The sequence below is a fragment of the Rutidosis leptorrhynchoides genome, chromosome 9, assembly GCF_046630445.1.
Source record: "Rutidosis leptorrhynchoides isolate AG116_Rl617_1_P2 chromosome 9, CSIRO_AGI_Rlap_v1, whole genome shotgun sequence".
In the NCBI taxonomy this organism is placed as follows: Eukaryota; Viridiplantae; Streptophyta; class Magnoliopsida; order Asterales; family Asteraceae; genus Rutidosis; species Rutidosis leptorrhynchoides.
In genome coordinates this window covers 173886443-173900265 of record NC_092341.1, presented here as the reverse complement: position 1 = coordinate 173900265, position 13823 = coordinate 173886443, and the positions used below count along the sequence as shown (strand labels likewise).

Here is a 13823-nt window from a genome sequence, read left to right as displayed (position 1 = left end):
AAAATGGTATCTGCATAAAATTGATACTTTAACTCAGTCTGAAATGTCCTTAACGCAATCTGAAACGTCATTGAAGGAACAATTGGAGTTAAGCAAGGGGGAGACCAGGCGTCTGATGGAAGGTATTCCAAAAATTGTGAAAAGTGCCTTCACCTCTGAAAAGTTAACTAAGCCGTTTAACGAATTTATAACTGTTGCGCTGGACGCTGACAGGATATGGTTTCTTGAAAGGTTAAAAAATGATATTCCTGACTTTCCAAAAATGTTGTCTGAATCCCTTATATCTCAATTGAAGCCAGATGCAGAAGATAAACTGAAAAAGCTGGGTGATGAAATAGAACATATGCCCTTTCCTGAATTAGAGAATTTGTGTAATAATGCTGCCACCTCAGTAGACGATGTACTAAATTTGAAGTTGTGATCTGCATTACTTGTGTTATTTGTTAATTATATATATATAAATGTTTTTTACTTTGCTGATGATTTTGTCAAAGCTTTACATGTTTGATTTGAACAACCAAAATTATGACAAGTCATATACTGTTTGTATAATTTTTACGTCATGACGGTCGTAGATACATTCTATTGTCTAGATGTTCAGTGGATTTCTACGTTTATCCACTGCCATTTCAATCTTTTGTTTATGATTGAACTTCTACCACCGAGGAAAAAACTTCTCTTTTGTGGGCAGGGATGACACACTGTGTTGTGACATCTGATATAAAATCCTTGGCCAGATAAAAATTATGAATAGTATGTCATAAGAAATATTTCTGAATTCTTATTTCTTTAAAGAAATTTTTACATTTATGATTGCATCTCATGCTCTAAATAGTTGATCAAGCTATTCGAACATGCAATACTACGCATAAAATTTCTTTAAATTCATTGCATTCCATGTTCGTGGAATTTCTTCTCCGGAGGGCGCTGAGAGGGTATATGACCCATTAGGATGTGCCTTTGTAATTTTATATGGGCCTTCCCATCGTGGCCCTAACTTCCCTTGTTTTTCTTGCCTACTCGCCTCATTATCTCGTAACACCAAATCCCCCTCTTTGAATTGCACATATCTGATCCGCTTGTTATAATATTTTGCCATTTTCTGTTTTACATCCGCTTGACGGATGGCGGCCATGATTCGCCTTTCTTCCAAGAAATTCAAGTTTTCACGTAAAATGGATGAATTATTTTCTGTATCGAATGCCAAAATCCTTTGTGTTGGTACACGGATTTCAGCTGGTATTACTGCCTCAGTGCCATATACCAAACTGAATGGTGTTTCACCCGTGCTCCGTTTTGGCGTTGTGCAGTGAGCCCACAATACATATGGCACTTCATCTACCCACTTAGTCTGACTCAAACCTAACCTAGCCTTTATGCCAGCTACAATTTCTTTGTTTGTTACCTCAACCTGCCCATTGGCCTGTGGGTGAGCAACTGAGGTAAATGTTTGTTTGATGTTTAGCTCTTCACACCAACTTCTGAAGGGGTTATCTGCAAACTGTTTTCCATTGTCACTGACAATTTCATTCGGTAATCCATATCTGCACACGATATCGTTCCACACGAATTTCTTGATATTCTCACCAGTTATTTTTGCTAATACCTTCGCTTCAACCCACTTACTAAAGAAATCAATTGCAACAACCAAAAATTTTGCATTTCCTACACTTCTTGGGAAGGGGCCTACTATGTCAATTTCCCATTTACAAAATGGCCATGCCGATGATACTGAAATTAAATCATACTTGGGTAAACATTGTACGGTTCCATGCCGCTGGCAGGCATCACATGTCTTAATTACGTCTGCTGTATCTTTGTAAATTGACTGCCAATAATACCCTTATCGCATAATCCGTCCAACTATAGTTCTATAACCGGAATGCTGTGCACATAATCCCTCATGCATTTCCTTGACTACATCAATTGCTTGCTGTGGTTTTAAACACCTTAAATTTGGTCCACTGAAGGATTTTCTATAAAGTATTCCATTTTCCAGGACGTAAAGTGGTGCACTAACTCTTATCCATCTTGCCTCCATGGCATCTGTTGGCAGTGTTCCGTCCTGCAAATATTTCACATAGGGGGTTATCCAACATGATTCCCTTTCTTCAACTGTTGCAACCACTATCTTTTCATCAACCGATTTATCTTTTAAGACCTCCACCAAAACTTTCTTGTGCAAATGATCAAATGTTAATGTTGCTAATTTGCTCAAAACATCTGCCTTCTTGTTTTTATTTCTTGGTATCTGCACTTCCTCTAAGGTCTCGAAATGTTTTGATATTTTCTCAACTAATTGCAAATACTGTTTCATAGAGACATCTTTAGCTTCAAACCCTCCATTAACCTGTTGTGCCATAATTTGAGAATCAACATATGCACGTAAATGTTTTATTCCCATTTTTGACGCTATGCGGAGGCCGAAAAGCAATGCTTCATATTCTGCTTCATTATTAGATGCATAGAAAAAAAATCGCAATGCATACATGTGCTCCTCACCTTCTGGTCTGGTAAGTACTAACCCTGCACCAACACCTTCCTCACTTGATGCACCATCAGTGTGCAACTCCCAAACATGATTACTAGCTGTAACGTTTGGCGGATGATCGACCTTTTCTGTTGTTTCCAATAAAAAATCTGCCAAAATTTGACCTTTGACTGCATGTCGAGGTGAAAAATTTATTTCATATTCTCCCAATTCAATTGCCCATTTTGCGAGTCGTCCTGATGACTCTGGATTTCTCAAAATATGTTTTATCGGCTGGTCTATCATTACCAGGATTGAATGTGCCTAAAAATATCGCCTGAGTCGCCTAGCTGTGTGTGTTAAAGCATACACCAATTTTTCAATTGGTGGATAGTTAACTTCACTCTGCTGCAATACTTTACTGACAAAGTATATAGGCATTTGTATTCCCTTTCGTTCTGCGATCAAGACCGAACTGATGGCCTCTGTGGAAGCAGCCAAATACAAAATTAACGTTTCTCCTTCTGTAACGACCCGAGAATTTCCGACTAAATTTAAACTTAATCTTTATATATTTCTGACACGATAAGCAAAGTCTATGAAGTCGAGTCTCAAAACTTTGAATTGTTTGCATGATTTCATTTGATCTGTGACTATTCTCGATGATTCACGAACCTTTAAATGTAAACATAAATGTAAATATAAATAATTACTTATGTAAATAATTATATTAAATATATCAATGAACCATTATGTAATTTAGTTATTATGAAAGATGACCTTATAAAGAGTATATTAGATATAAATGGTTTCAAACATAATTTGTCAACGTTATTAAAGTATTACAGATATAACGTATACATTGAGTTTAATTGTTTAATACATATAAGTAGTTATCTATTTATTATTTAAAACATAATTGTATATATAGTAGTATATATATATATATATATATATATATATATATATACATGAATTCTATTCATAATTATTACTAAATTGTAATATATACATATCAAATATTTAATAAATGTTACCATATAATATAGAATATGGTAATAATACATAATTATTAAAATGTTGTGGTAATATATTAACTGTAATTATAAGTTAAACATATGATTATTATCCTAATATTATTATTATTACTTCAATTATTATTAACATTAATATGAATGTTAAAATTTGTATTAGTTATATTATTATTTCCAATATATTATATAAATATAAAATCAGATATGAGTAAGTTGTTACATTATTGTTATTAATACTTTTATAACTATTATTACTATTCTCATTTAAAAATCATTATTATTATTAAAGTTACTATTAGTACTAATTATTATTAAACCTATAATTATTATTAAAAAGATTATTATTATTATTATTATTAATATATAATTATTATTTATTAATATTAATTATACCCAAATTATAAAGTCAATTAATTGTACGATTCCTGTTCTGATTTCACTATCTGTGTTAAATTCTTTCCTCTATTAAAATTTATTTCTTGTCTGCTAAAATCAAATCTATCGATTCCATTATCAATACAAAACAAAATCGGTTAAACATCCATATCTACTTTTAATTATTTAATCATTTATTTATTTATTTTTGTCGTCTGATTGAATCACTGCCAATCATCAATTCATTATAAATCAATTCATTTAACACAATGTATGAGAAAAGACCGTTCAATTCTTCACTACCTTTATCAATTAAATTCCATAACCTGCAAGCCTCCTTCTACTTTCTTTCTGTTACACTTTGATCAAGTTGAAATCAAACCGAAAGCTAACTCAAACCATAGACCCATCGACACCTCAACACCCTTTTGTTGTTGCTACGGTCACTATGCACGACCACCAAGACCACCTCACCATCCGCAACCATCCACCATCCTTCACCTACGAAAAATTTACTTAAACCGCTGATACTTTCTGTTTAATCACGATCAAAACAACCAACCAAACTATCACCATCAAACCCAATTCTTTTGTTTGACGTCGTCTGCTATATCGGTTGTGTTACAACAACTTCCATCAACCCAACATCATCACTATAATGAAAATAAAGGCTGCATATGTTTTCTTCTGTTGAATCAAGGTGAACCATCACTAACCGCCACCTCACTCCTTGTGAAATCGATACTTCATGCTCCAGTGGATATTATTGATAGTATTAGGTAATAATGCTTTAAAAATTGTCCACTTATATTTCAGTTTTAAATAAAGATGATGATGATTGAGGATTAGGTTATGATGTTGATGAGCTGTAAAAGAGAAAAGGACATGTTGTTGTTTCTGTGATTACCAGACAAACCCTAAAAGGAATAAACATCCACTTGGTATTTTTATATCGTCTCTTTTTCTTTCTGGTGGACCGAATACAGCAACACATACACCCATTTAATTTATGTATCGTGCTTAATGAATTCAATAAAAGGAATTTCTTTGCCATGTGGGCTTTTGAAACTACTTGGGCCAAGTTACTAGTTCTGTTGGGCCAATTGTTAATTTACTACAGCGTATTTTTTTCTGTTTTTCCAACGAACCAAAAACCAAACTGCCATTTTATTTTCCCTCTTTTCCTTCATCGTATTTGCTGCTACAACAGCTATATGAAACTGTTTCTGTACTACAACAAAATGTTAATGAGATGGATGATGGAGGATATGAAGGAGATAAACGGTGATACAGTAGGTGATGTTAGTAGGATAACGTTGATCATAAATCCGGGATCATGAGCATAATATACGGATGTAGTAATGATAATCGATCATGATGATCATGGTGATAATAATGCTACTCGATAACGATCGTGATGATGTATATGATCATGATTGTAATGATACCGTATGAATAAGATGATGATGATTAGTGAATAAGATGATTGATGATGAATAATGAATACTTTATGATATTGTTAATGAGCTATAAAGGAAGACGTTGATGTAAAAAGGATATCAATGATGATTGAAAACCGAAACCTTTTCTTTTCCTATTATGTTTGTCGACTTCTGCTGTGGATCGAGCAAGCAGACCTTTTAAAACCCAAATATCCATGTTCAATTTACTTTAGCCAAGTTAATGGACTACTAGATTGGGCTGCTGTTGGGCCGAGAATGCAAATTAGTTTGTTGGGTCGAAATATTAAACAGAAACATAGAATGGTGCAGTTGGTTATGGGGTGTTGTTTATGAGCGGGAGGTCACGGGTTCGAGCCCCATCTATGGCGTATTTTTTTTAGGCTTGTTTCATCAAAGGTTGTATTCTAAAATTATGATCATTTTTATTATTATTATTATTATTTATTATTATTATTATTATTATTATTATTATTATTATTATTATTTCTAACACTAATATTATTATTTTTTTTCATTAATATTATTAGTATATTTAATATATCAAATAAAGATTTTCTATATAAAAATATATTATTAACATAAAACATAACTATATTAATATTTTTGTAATAAATATTAATTATCCACTTAATGTATATAAAATAAATATATCTAATTAAGTTATTAATGAAACATATAATTAAAATAACAATTAAGTCACTAATAATATATCAGTTTGTTTGATTATCATTATATGTGTTAATATATACATAAATGATATAGGTCCGTGAATCCGAGGCCAACCCTGCATTTTTCAGTTGTTCAATATCGTTATATGTATTTTTACTACAAAATACAGTATGGTGAGTTCATTTGATTTCCTTTTACTCTTTACATTTTTGGGACTGAGAATACATGCGTTGTTTTTACAACTGCTTTATTAAATGCTCTTGAAATATGTTTTGAACTGCGAATACATGAAATGCTTTTATAAATGTTTGACGAGATAGACACAAGCAAAACATTCCTCGAATGAATTATTATGCAGACAGAAGTTCTGCGGATTATTATTGAATTATGTGGACATGATAATTGCCACCGTTGAATTATGTGGACATGATAATTGCCACCGTTGAATTATGTGGATATGATAATTGCCACCATTGAATTATGTGGACATGATAATTGCCACCAATTGATATGAATGTTATGTATCGAGAGAATGATTTTTATACACAGGTTATGTGTATTAGTTTTTATGCACGAAATATGTGTACGGTTACTATGATTTATGAAAAATGGTTGCGTACACGAGAAAGGTGTACTGTTTTTAAAAGATATCGTATGTACATTACAGGTGGGTATAGGATTCGGGCCCATTTGTACCATGCAGCATTTAAATCTTGTGGTCTATCAAAATGATGAATTTTATTGTTTTTATGATAAACCTATGAACTCACCAACCTTTTGGTTGACACTTTAAAGCATGTTTATTCTCAGGTATGAAAGAAATCTTCCGCTGTGCATTTACTCGTTCTAGAGACATTACATAGAGTCGTTCATGGCATATAGACGTCAGTTCATCACGATGGTACCAGATGTTATTGTATTCGTTCAGAAGATTTTGGACGGGGTATGACATGTGGTATCAGTGCGGTGGTCTTAGCGAACCAGGTCTTGCATTAGTGTGTCTAAACATATAATTGTTAAGATGCATTAATGAGTCTGGACTTCGACCTAGTAGTTGTTAGGATACATTAATAAGTCTAGACTTGAACCTGGACTGCATGTTAAAAAGTTTTGCTTATCATTTCTTATCGAAAAATATCCACCTATCATTGTCAGTCTCAACACTTCTTATTGCTATTATTGCATAGATGGTGTACAGAAAAATTCATATCTTAGCATATCTACTAATCCATATCTTAGCGTATCTGCTAATTCATATCTTAGCGAATCTATTACGGTAAACTTTGCCTGATATCTCCCGTAAATTTCTCCGTAATTTAAGGAATCCTGGTACTATACATATCTATGCATATTATGCATTGAGAATACCATCCAACTATCATTGGCTGTCACTAAACGTTTCATACCAAAAATATTTTCCTAAGATCGCGTAAGATGGCCTTTACGAATCGTCCAAGTTCCTCTGACTCCGAAGACAGCGTGACAGGAGTACATCAACCAATCAACTACCGTGATTACTGGAGAAAATGGGGATGGGTTCGCGACATACTCACCCTATGGAGAAAGGAAGAAGGTACTCCATATCATGAACTGAATCTACCACATAACCTTGAAGTACTTGACCCGCTCACCGGCGAACCCGTTCGCAACACCGTTTATACCCTTTTTGCAAGAATTTTTCGTCTTGAGGCTACCATTAACGGAACTAGAGAAGATATCTGTAGTGACCCGAACTTTTCCATGTTTATATATATTAATTGAGATTGATATTTACATGATTAAATGTTTCCAACATGTTAAGCAATCAAACTTGTTAAGACTTGATTAATTGAAATATGTTTCATATAGACAATTGACCACCCAAGTTGATCGGTGATTCACGAACGTTAAAACTTGTAAAAACTATATGATGACATATATATGGATATATATATATATAGTTAACATGATACTATGATAAGAAAACATATCATAAAGTATATTAACAATGAACTACATATGTAAAAACAAGAGTACTAACTTAATGATTTTTAAACGAGACATATATGTAACGATTATCGTTGTAAAGACATTTAATGTATATATATCATATTAAGAGATATTCATACATGATAATATCATGATAATATAATAATTTAAAATCTCATTTGATATTATAAACATTGGGTTAACAACATTTAACAAGATCGTTAACCTAAAGGTTTCAAAACAACACTTACATGTAACGACTAACGATGACTTAACGACTCAGTTAAAATGTATATACATGTAGTGTTTTAATATGTATTTATACACTTTTGAAAGACTTCAATACACTTATCAAAATACTTCTACTTAACAAAAATGCTTACAATTACATCCTCGTTCAGTTTCATCAACAATTCTACTCGTATGCACCCGTATTCGTACTCGTACAATACACAACTTTTAGATGTATGTACTATTGGTATATACACTCCAATGATCAGCTCTTAGCAGCCCATGTGAGTCACCTAACACATGTGGGAACCATCATTTGGCAACTAGCATGAAATATCTCATAAAATTACAAAAATATGAGTAATCATTCATGACTTATTTACATGAAAACAAAATTACATATCCTTTATATCTAATCCATACACCAACGACCAAAAACACCTACAAACACTTTCATTCTTCAATTTTCTTCATCTAATTGATCTCTCTCAAGTTCTATCTTCAAGTTCTAAGTGTTCTTCATAAATTCCAAAAGTTCTAGTTTCATAAAATCAAGAATACTTTCAAGTTTGCTAGCTCACTTCCAATCTTGTAAGGTGATCATCCAACCTCAAGAAATCTTTGTTTCTTACAGCAGGTTATCATTCTAATACAAGGTAATAATTGTAGCGACCCCGACAAATCGTCAAGTGACGGCGTCGTCTACATGGGTCCCATTACCTGGTCATAAGTCTTTATGACAACGTTTGACCAAAATATGTCGCCTTCATTTCAACATAAAGATTGTTTCCAAAGTTTAAAAGAATTGTTCAACCAAAAGTTAAGTTACAAGGTTATAAGTACAAATGAAATCTAGGCGACACGGTTTAAAGTAAAGTCATAAGACGCTCCATGAAATGCATGTATACTCGACATCCAATGCAAGTATCAAATAATGAGCGGAAGCATGTATCACATATCGTGCAAGACCTGAGAAAAACATAGAAATCTGTCAACGAAAACGTTGGTGAAATCATAAGTTTAAGTAAGTAAGTGAGTAAAAGTAAGTAAGTCGAACCACAAGGTTTGCAAAGTTGAAATAATAGTAATACATTCTAAAAGTTAATATTCACGAGCACCCAATTATCAAAGCTTAACATTCCATCCATTGTATACCCCATCCATAGTGCTAGAACAAACACTGATTCTCGAAAATATATTTCATCCGTAGACGGTAGCGAACCGTCAAAGATGAGGGTTGTCAACCCATATGGCCATATAACATAAGTTCTCGCTTACACCCGGCAAGTGTAACTAATGATAATCGAATTGAGGATTTTTGTTCTAAACTCGTATGTAGAATGTTTGTTTTCCCGTTCTTGTGTTCACTTAGTTCAAAAGAATCGTTTATGTTTTCTCATCCCAAATATAAGTTCAAAAAGAGTAAAAGTGGGACTATGATCTCACCTTGAGTGCGAGAATTATAAAAGTACTTCAACAAGTAAACGCGTGCAAAGACAAGGCTAGTCTTGACCTAAACATATAGGTTATATCAATAACGGTAAACACAAACGGTCAAAGATGTTCAATTAGTCCTATGGCTCGTTACGACTCGATTATGTAGCATGTGAATCAATTTGTCAAGTTTCATGCACGATACAAGTAACTAAGCATGTTAGAACGATCGTATAATTGTTTGGTTAAGTTTGACTAAAAGTCAAACTTGGTCAAAGTCAAGGTCAACGGGGTCGGGTCGGGTGTCCGACAATTTTCTCATGATGAGAAGTCATATACGAGCATAATAGTCAAGTTTCATGGTAAACGGGGTTATAGTAAAGCGGGAAACATTTTTGTGACATGAAAAACAAAGACAAAATGAGCTGGGCAGTATGCGCGGCGCGCAATGGGTTGCGCGGCGCGCACCCAAGTGTAAATCCTGGTCAGAACTTAACCACGAAGGCAAACATCTGGGATTTCTAATTCTGCGCGGCGCGCGGGTATATGCGCGGCGCGCAATACCTGGGAAAACATGCAGTTTGCAGAAAAATGGTCCAAGTCACGAACCAAAACTCAAATTAACATATTTTATGAACCGAAAACATCCAAAATGCATACTATATATCGTTGGAAAGGTAATTTGACAAGGAAAACAACTAAACACGTTTCATCAAACAAAAACATCAATTTCAATAACCGATTTTCCGTCAAGTGATCATTAAGAATCCATTTTCAAAGTTTCAAGTTCATCAAATGCATTTTAAGTTTCGGGAATCCAATTCACACATGTGATATGCCGTTTTGAAGGTAATGAAGCATACATTACTACTAAACACTAACAATTAACATTTCATGGCATTCAAGCATCCAAAAATTCATGTCAAGAACTATCAAACCCTAGTCAAACATCTCAAAATCAATAATCATGTTTTTGAAGTTTTCTTAATCAACCTACACATCAAAACGAAGCTAATGATACTAGTAACACTTTTAAAACATGCACTTTAACAATCTAACAACATTTGATTATCCAAAATCAAGGATTTAGCAAGCAATTTTCATATTGAACTAGTTACACCAAAAACAACGAATCGAGCATACAAATTACATACACGACATCACAATGAGCCATAGACACTAATTAACAACTTTATAACTCAAAAATCTCAAGAACACATAAAATTAGTGATTTTAGAAAGTTACCCAAATGAGATGAAGTTGGTATCAAATTGAAGAGGATGAAGAGAGGATTCCAAATATGTATTTTGTTTTGGTTGAAGCTTCCAAATCCGAATTTAGATGATGATTCTTTGTAGTGGTGTTTGAGAGAAAATTGGAAAGTATAGAAAGAAAATGGAAATGAAAATGAAAAGGAAAAATGGGGAGGTGGGTGTTGACTAGTCAAGCTAGTCACATCTTTGCTCCAATGGCGAAACTAGTCCCTCGCGTTCGGTTGCGGGTGCGTGAATTGACCAAACGAATTATTTTAAATTACACGGAGGTACGGGAGATATTAAAAATCCGATAACGAGAATATTTAAAATGTTACTTAACAAAGGATACGAATCTAGATATGAAGGGTATTATTTAAAAAGAAAAAGACGGGCGTTAAAATAATTTAACGGAAAAATGCGGGATGTTACATTATCCACACCTCAAAAGAAATTTCGTCCCGAAATTTAGTTGAAAGTAGTAGTCGATATCTCCTACTCGATACTTTACGTTGTCAATGCTATGAATAAGTGAAAGTACGTCCTTGAGTGTTCTCATGAATTTGGACAGTCAGGGTTTTACGTTGTATTAAGGTTTGGTTTTACGATCCCCAGTTTCAACTGGTTTTCCCCTATGAAGAGAAGTTTGTCATCAATAGTTGATGTATCTAGCAGGATTGCACGTTCCTGTTCCGCAGGACACGTTTCTAAGTTTGTTACACGAAAAGTAGGGTAAACGGAAACTTAATTGCATCGGAAGTTCTAAACGGTAGGAAGCGGTTCCAACACGCCCCAAGGTTTCAAAAGGTTCAATATTGCAGATATAGCCTTTCTCGATTTCCTAAAATGGATTTCACCTTTCCAAGGTGCGGTTTCTCAATATTACGCGATTACACACTGGGATTTGTGAGGTTTTCATCTAAGTTTGGTATAACTCTTCTGGCGACCATGGGTTGTCTCTAGCCCTCCTCGGACTTGAACGATCTCAATTGTTGTTTCTTGATGGAGTTCAGATTCGGCGATTTGCTTGCCGCATGCTTTGGTTAAATGAACAGGGGTATGACATTAGCGGTCATATAGGGTTTCGGAAGTGCTGCGTTAATATACGAGTGATAGCTGTCGTCGTAAAAGGAACTACTAAAGGTGACAATACCAGTCTGTAACATGTCTTTCCAAGATTGAATCGTACGTTTGCTCGGTTCGTCGGTTGTGGGAGATACGCGGTACGTATGTCCAAGTGGGTTTCCAAGGTTTCTTGCAAGACTAGAAGCGATACGAGTATTTTGATCCGAGGTAATTGGCGATGGTACACCGTGTTAGAATAGGATCTCTTAAGATATGTTTGAACAAGTCAGTTAGGGTTCGAAAAAAAAAAAATGTTCGTTAGGACTATTCACCCTCGTGGCGAATACTAAGGTAATATGAGGAATTTCTCTATCCATGGAGAAATGTTACAAGGAGTTCCCTTAAACGGAAGTGCGAGCGATAAAGATAGGAGTGAAACGAGGACTTAGAATAGGATGAGCTTACATCTCGAGGTTGCCATAACGTGCCTCTAGTTGTCAAAAAAAAAATGAAGTCTAAAAGAGAAACGAGATAGTACACGTAATTGTATAGTCCGGGGTTGAATAATGGTTGGACGATTATCAGTGACGCAAGGGCGTTAAGTCAAAGAAGAGTGAAGTATCGTTGGATTGTGTGTTATCTTAAATTCCAGTAATATTAGATGGTGACGGTGAAATAACAGAGGTAGGTAGTGTGGTACGGGATGACGAGAAAATTGATCGGATCCACAATTTAGTATTCGAATTCTTCGTGCAAAATAACGAATTTTAGTTATGTTGATTTTTGAGTCGAGAGAGTATGCCTTTCGTCGTTCAAGTAGAAATATTTCCATGTTTGAGTTCCATCTGTTGCTATACGATTTTTAACTAGAAATGTTGGTGTGAAGAATCACGCTCAAGGTGCGAACACGGAGAGGTTTAAAGTTTTCCTTAGTGAGTTAACGAGTTTAAAAGTCGTGTAACACGAGAAAAGTCAGAAATGAATCTTCGGTAATAACAGACGAGATCTAAGATTTTTTTTTTTACGAATACAAGTCCGAGTTGGTAGAGTTTCCTGATTACATGTGGCTTGATTTCGAGATTGATTGTAATGCCTTGACCATTAACATCATGGTCTAGAAAATTGGACTTCGTTCAACAGAAATTCTCACTCGGAGAATTTGGTATAGAGTTGCTCTTTTCTCAAAAGTTCGAGCGTAAGATGGTGATGTTGTTCGTTTTCCTTCTTTACTTAAATAAGTTAAGATGTCATCCATAAATACGATAACAGATTTGTCTAGATAAGTTGCATACGTGGTTTAGGAGGTTCATGAATACGGACGGAGTCCTAAATAAATCAAACGGTACTAAGAGAGATTTACAACTACGTTGCGAGTTCGGAAATGGCTTAGGAGACATCGTCTCCCTTAACCCCCAATTGATGATAACCGGAACGGAGGTCGTTTTGGAATGCACACGGGATCCACGCAAATAATCATGAGGTAATGGATACGAGGAAGAGGGTATCGGCTTCCAACCGAAAATTATTTAGTTCACAATAATCTATACCTAGTTGTAGGGAAACAATTTCTCCTTAACGAATAGGTTCTGAGCTCCCTAGTTCTATAGGTGTCAAGTCAATATTCTTAACGTATATCCTCCGATAGAATTTATAGACACACAATATCTTTCCGTTGGTCGCTTAAATTGCCTAAGTAGTATCTAAGGGAAAAAGGTGGAATGTAATGAGTACAAGTCAAAGTCTTGGTTGTAAAACGTCTAGCGGTAATTGAATCGAATAAGTATGAAACATACGGTTTGTTGTGAAGAAACGTACCCGTGACTAGTCCATCGTCGTCTCGGGCATCCTAGGCGTTGATGTT

The 13823-nt window shown here is 34.6% G+C and overlaps 1 protein-coding gene across 1 annotated transcript; it reads right to left on the bottom strand.

Annotated features, from left to right (window-relative positions):
* Positions 1 to 597: 597 nt before the first annotated feature.
* LOC139868469 (uncharacterized) lies at positions 598 to 2776 on the bottom strand. The gene is made up of 3 exons (XM_071856799.1): positions 1879 to 2776; positions 945 to 1731; positions 598 to 715 (listed from the first exon to the last, which is right to left on the bottom strand). The coding sequence occupies exons 1-3, from the start codon at positions 2774 to 2776 to the stop codon at positions 598 to 600; spliced, it is 1803 nt and encodes a 600-aa protein (XP_071712900.1).
* Positions 2777 to 13823: the final 11047 nt, after the last annotated feature.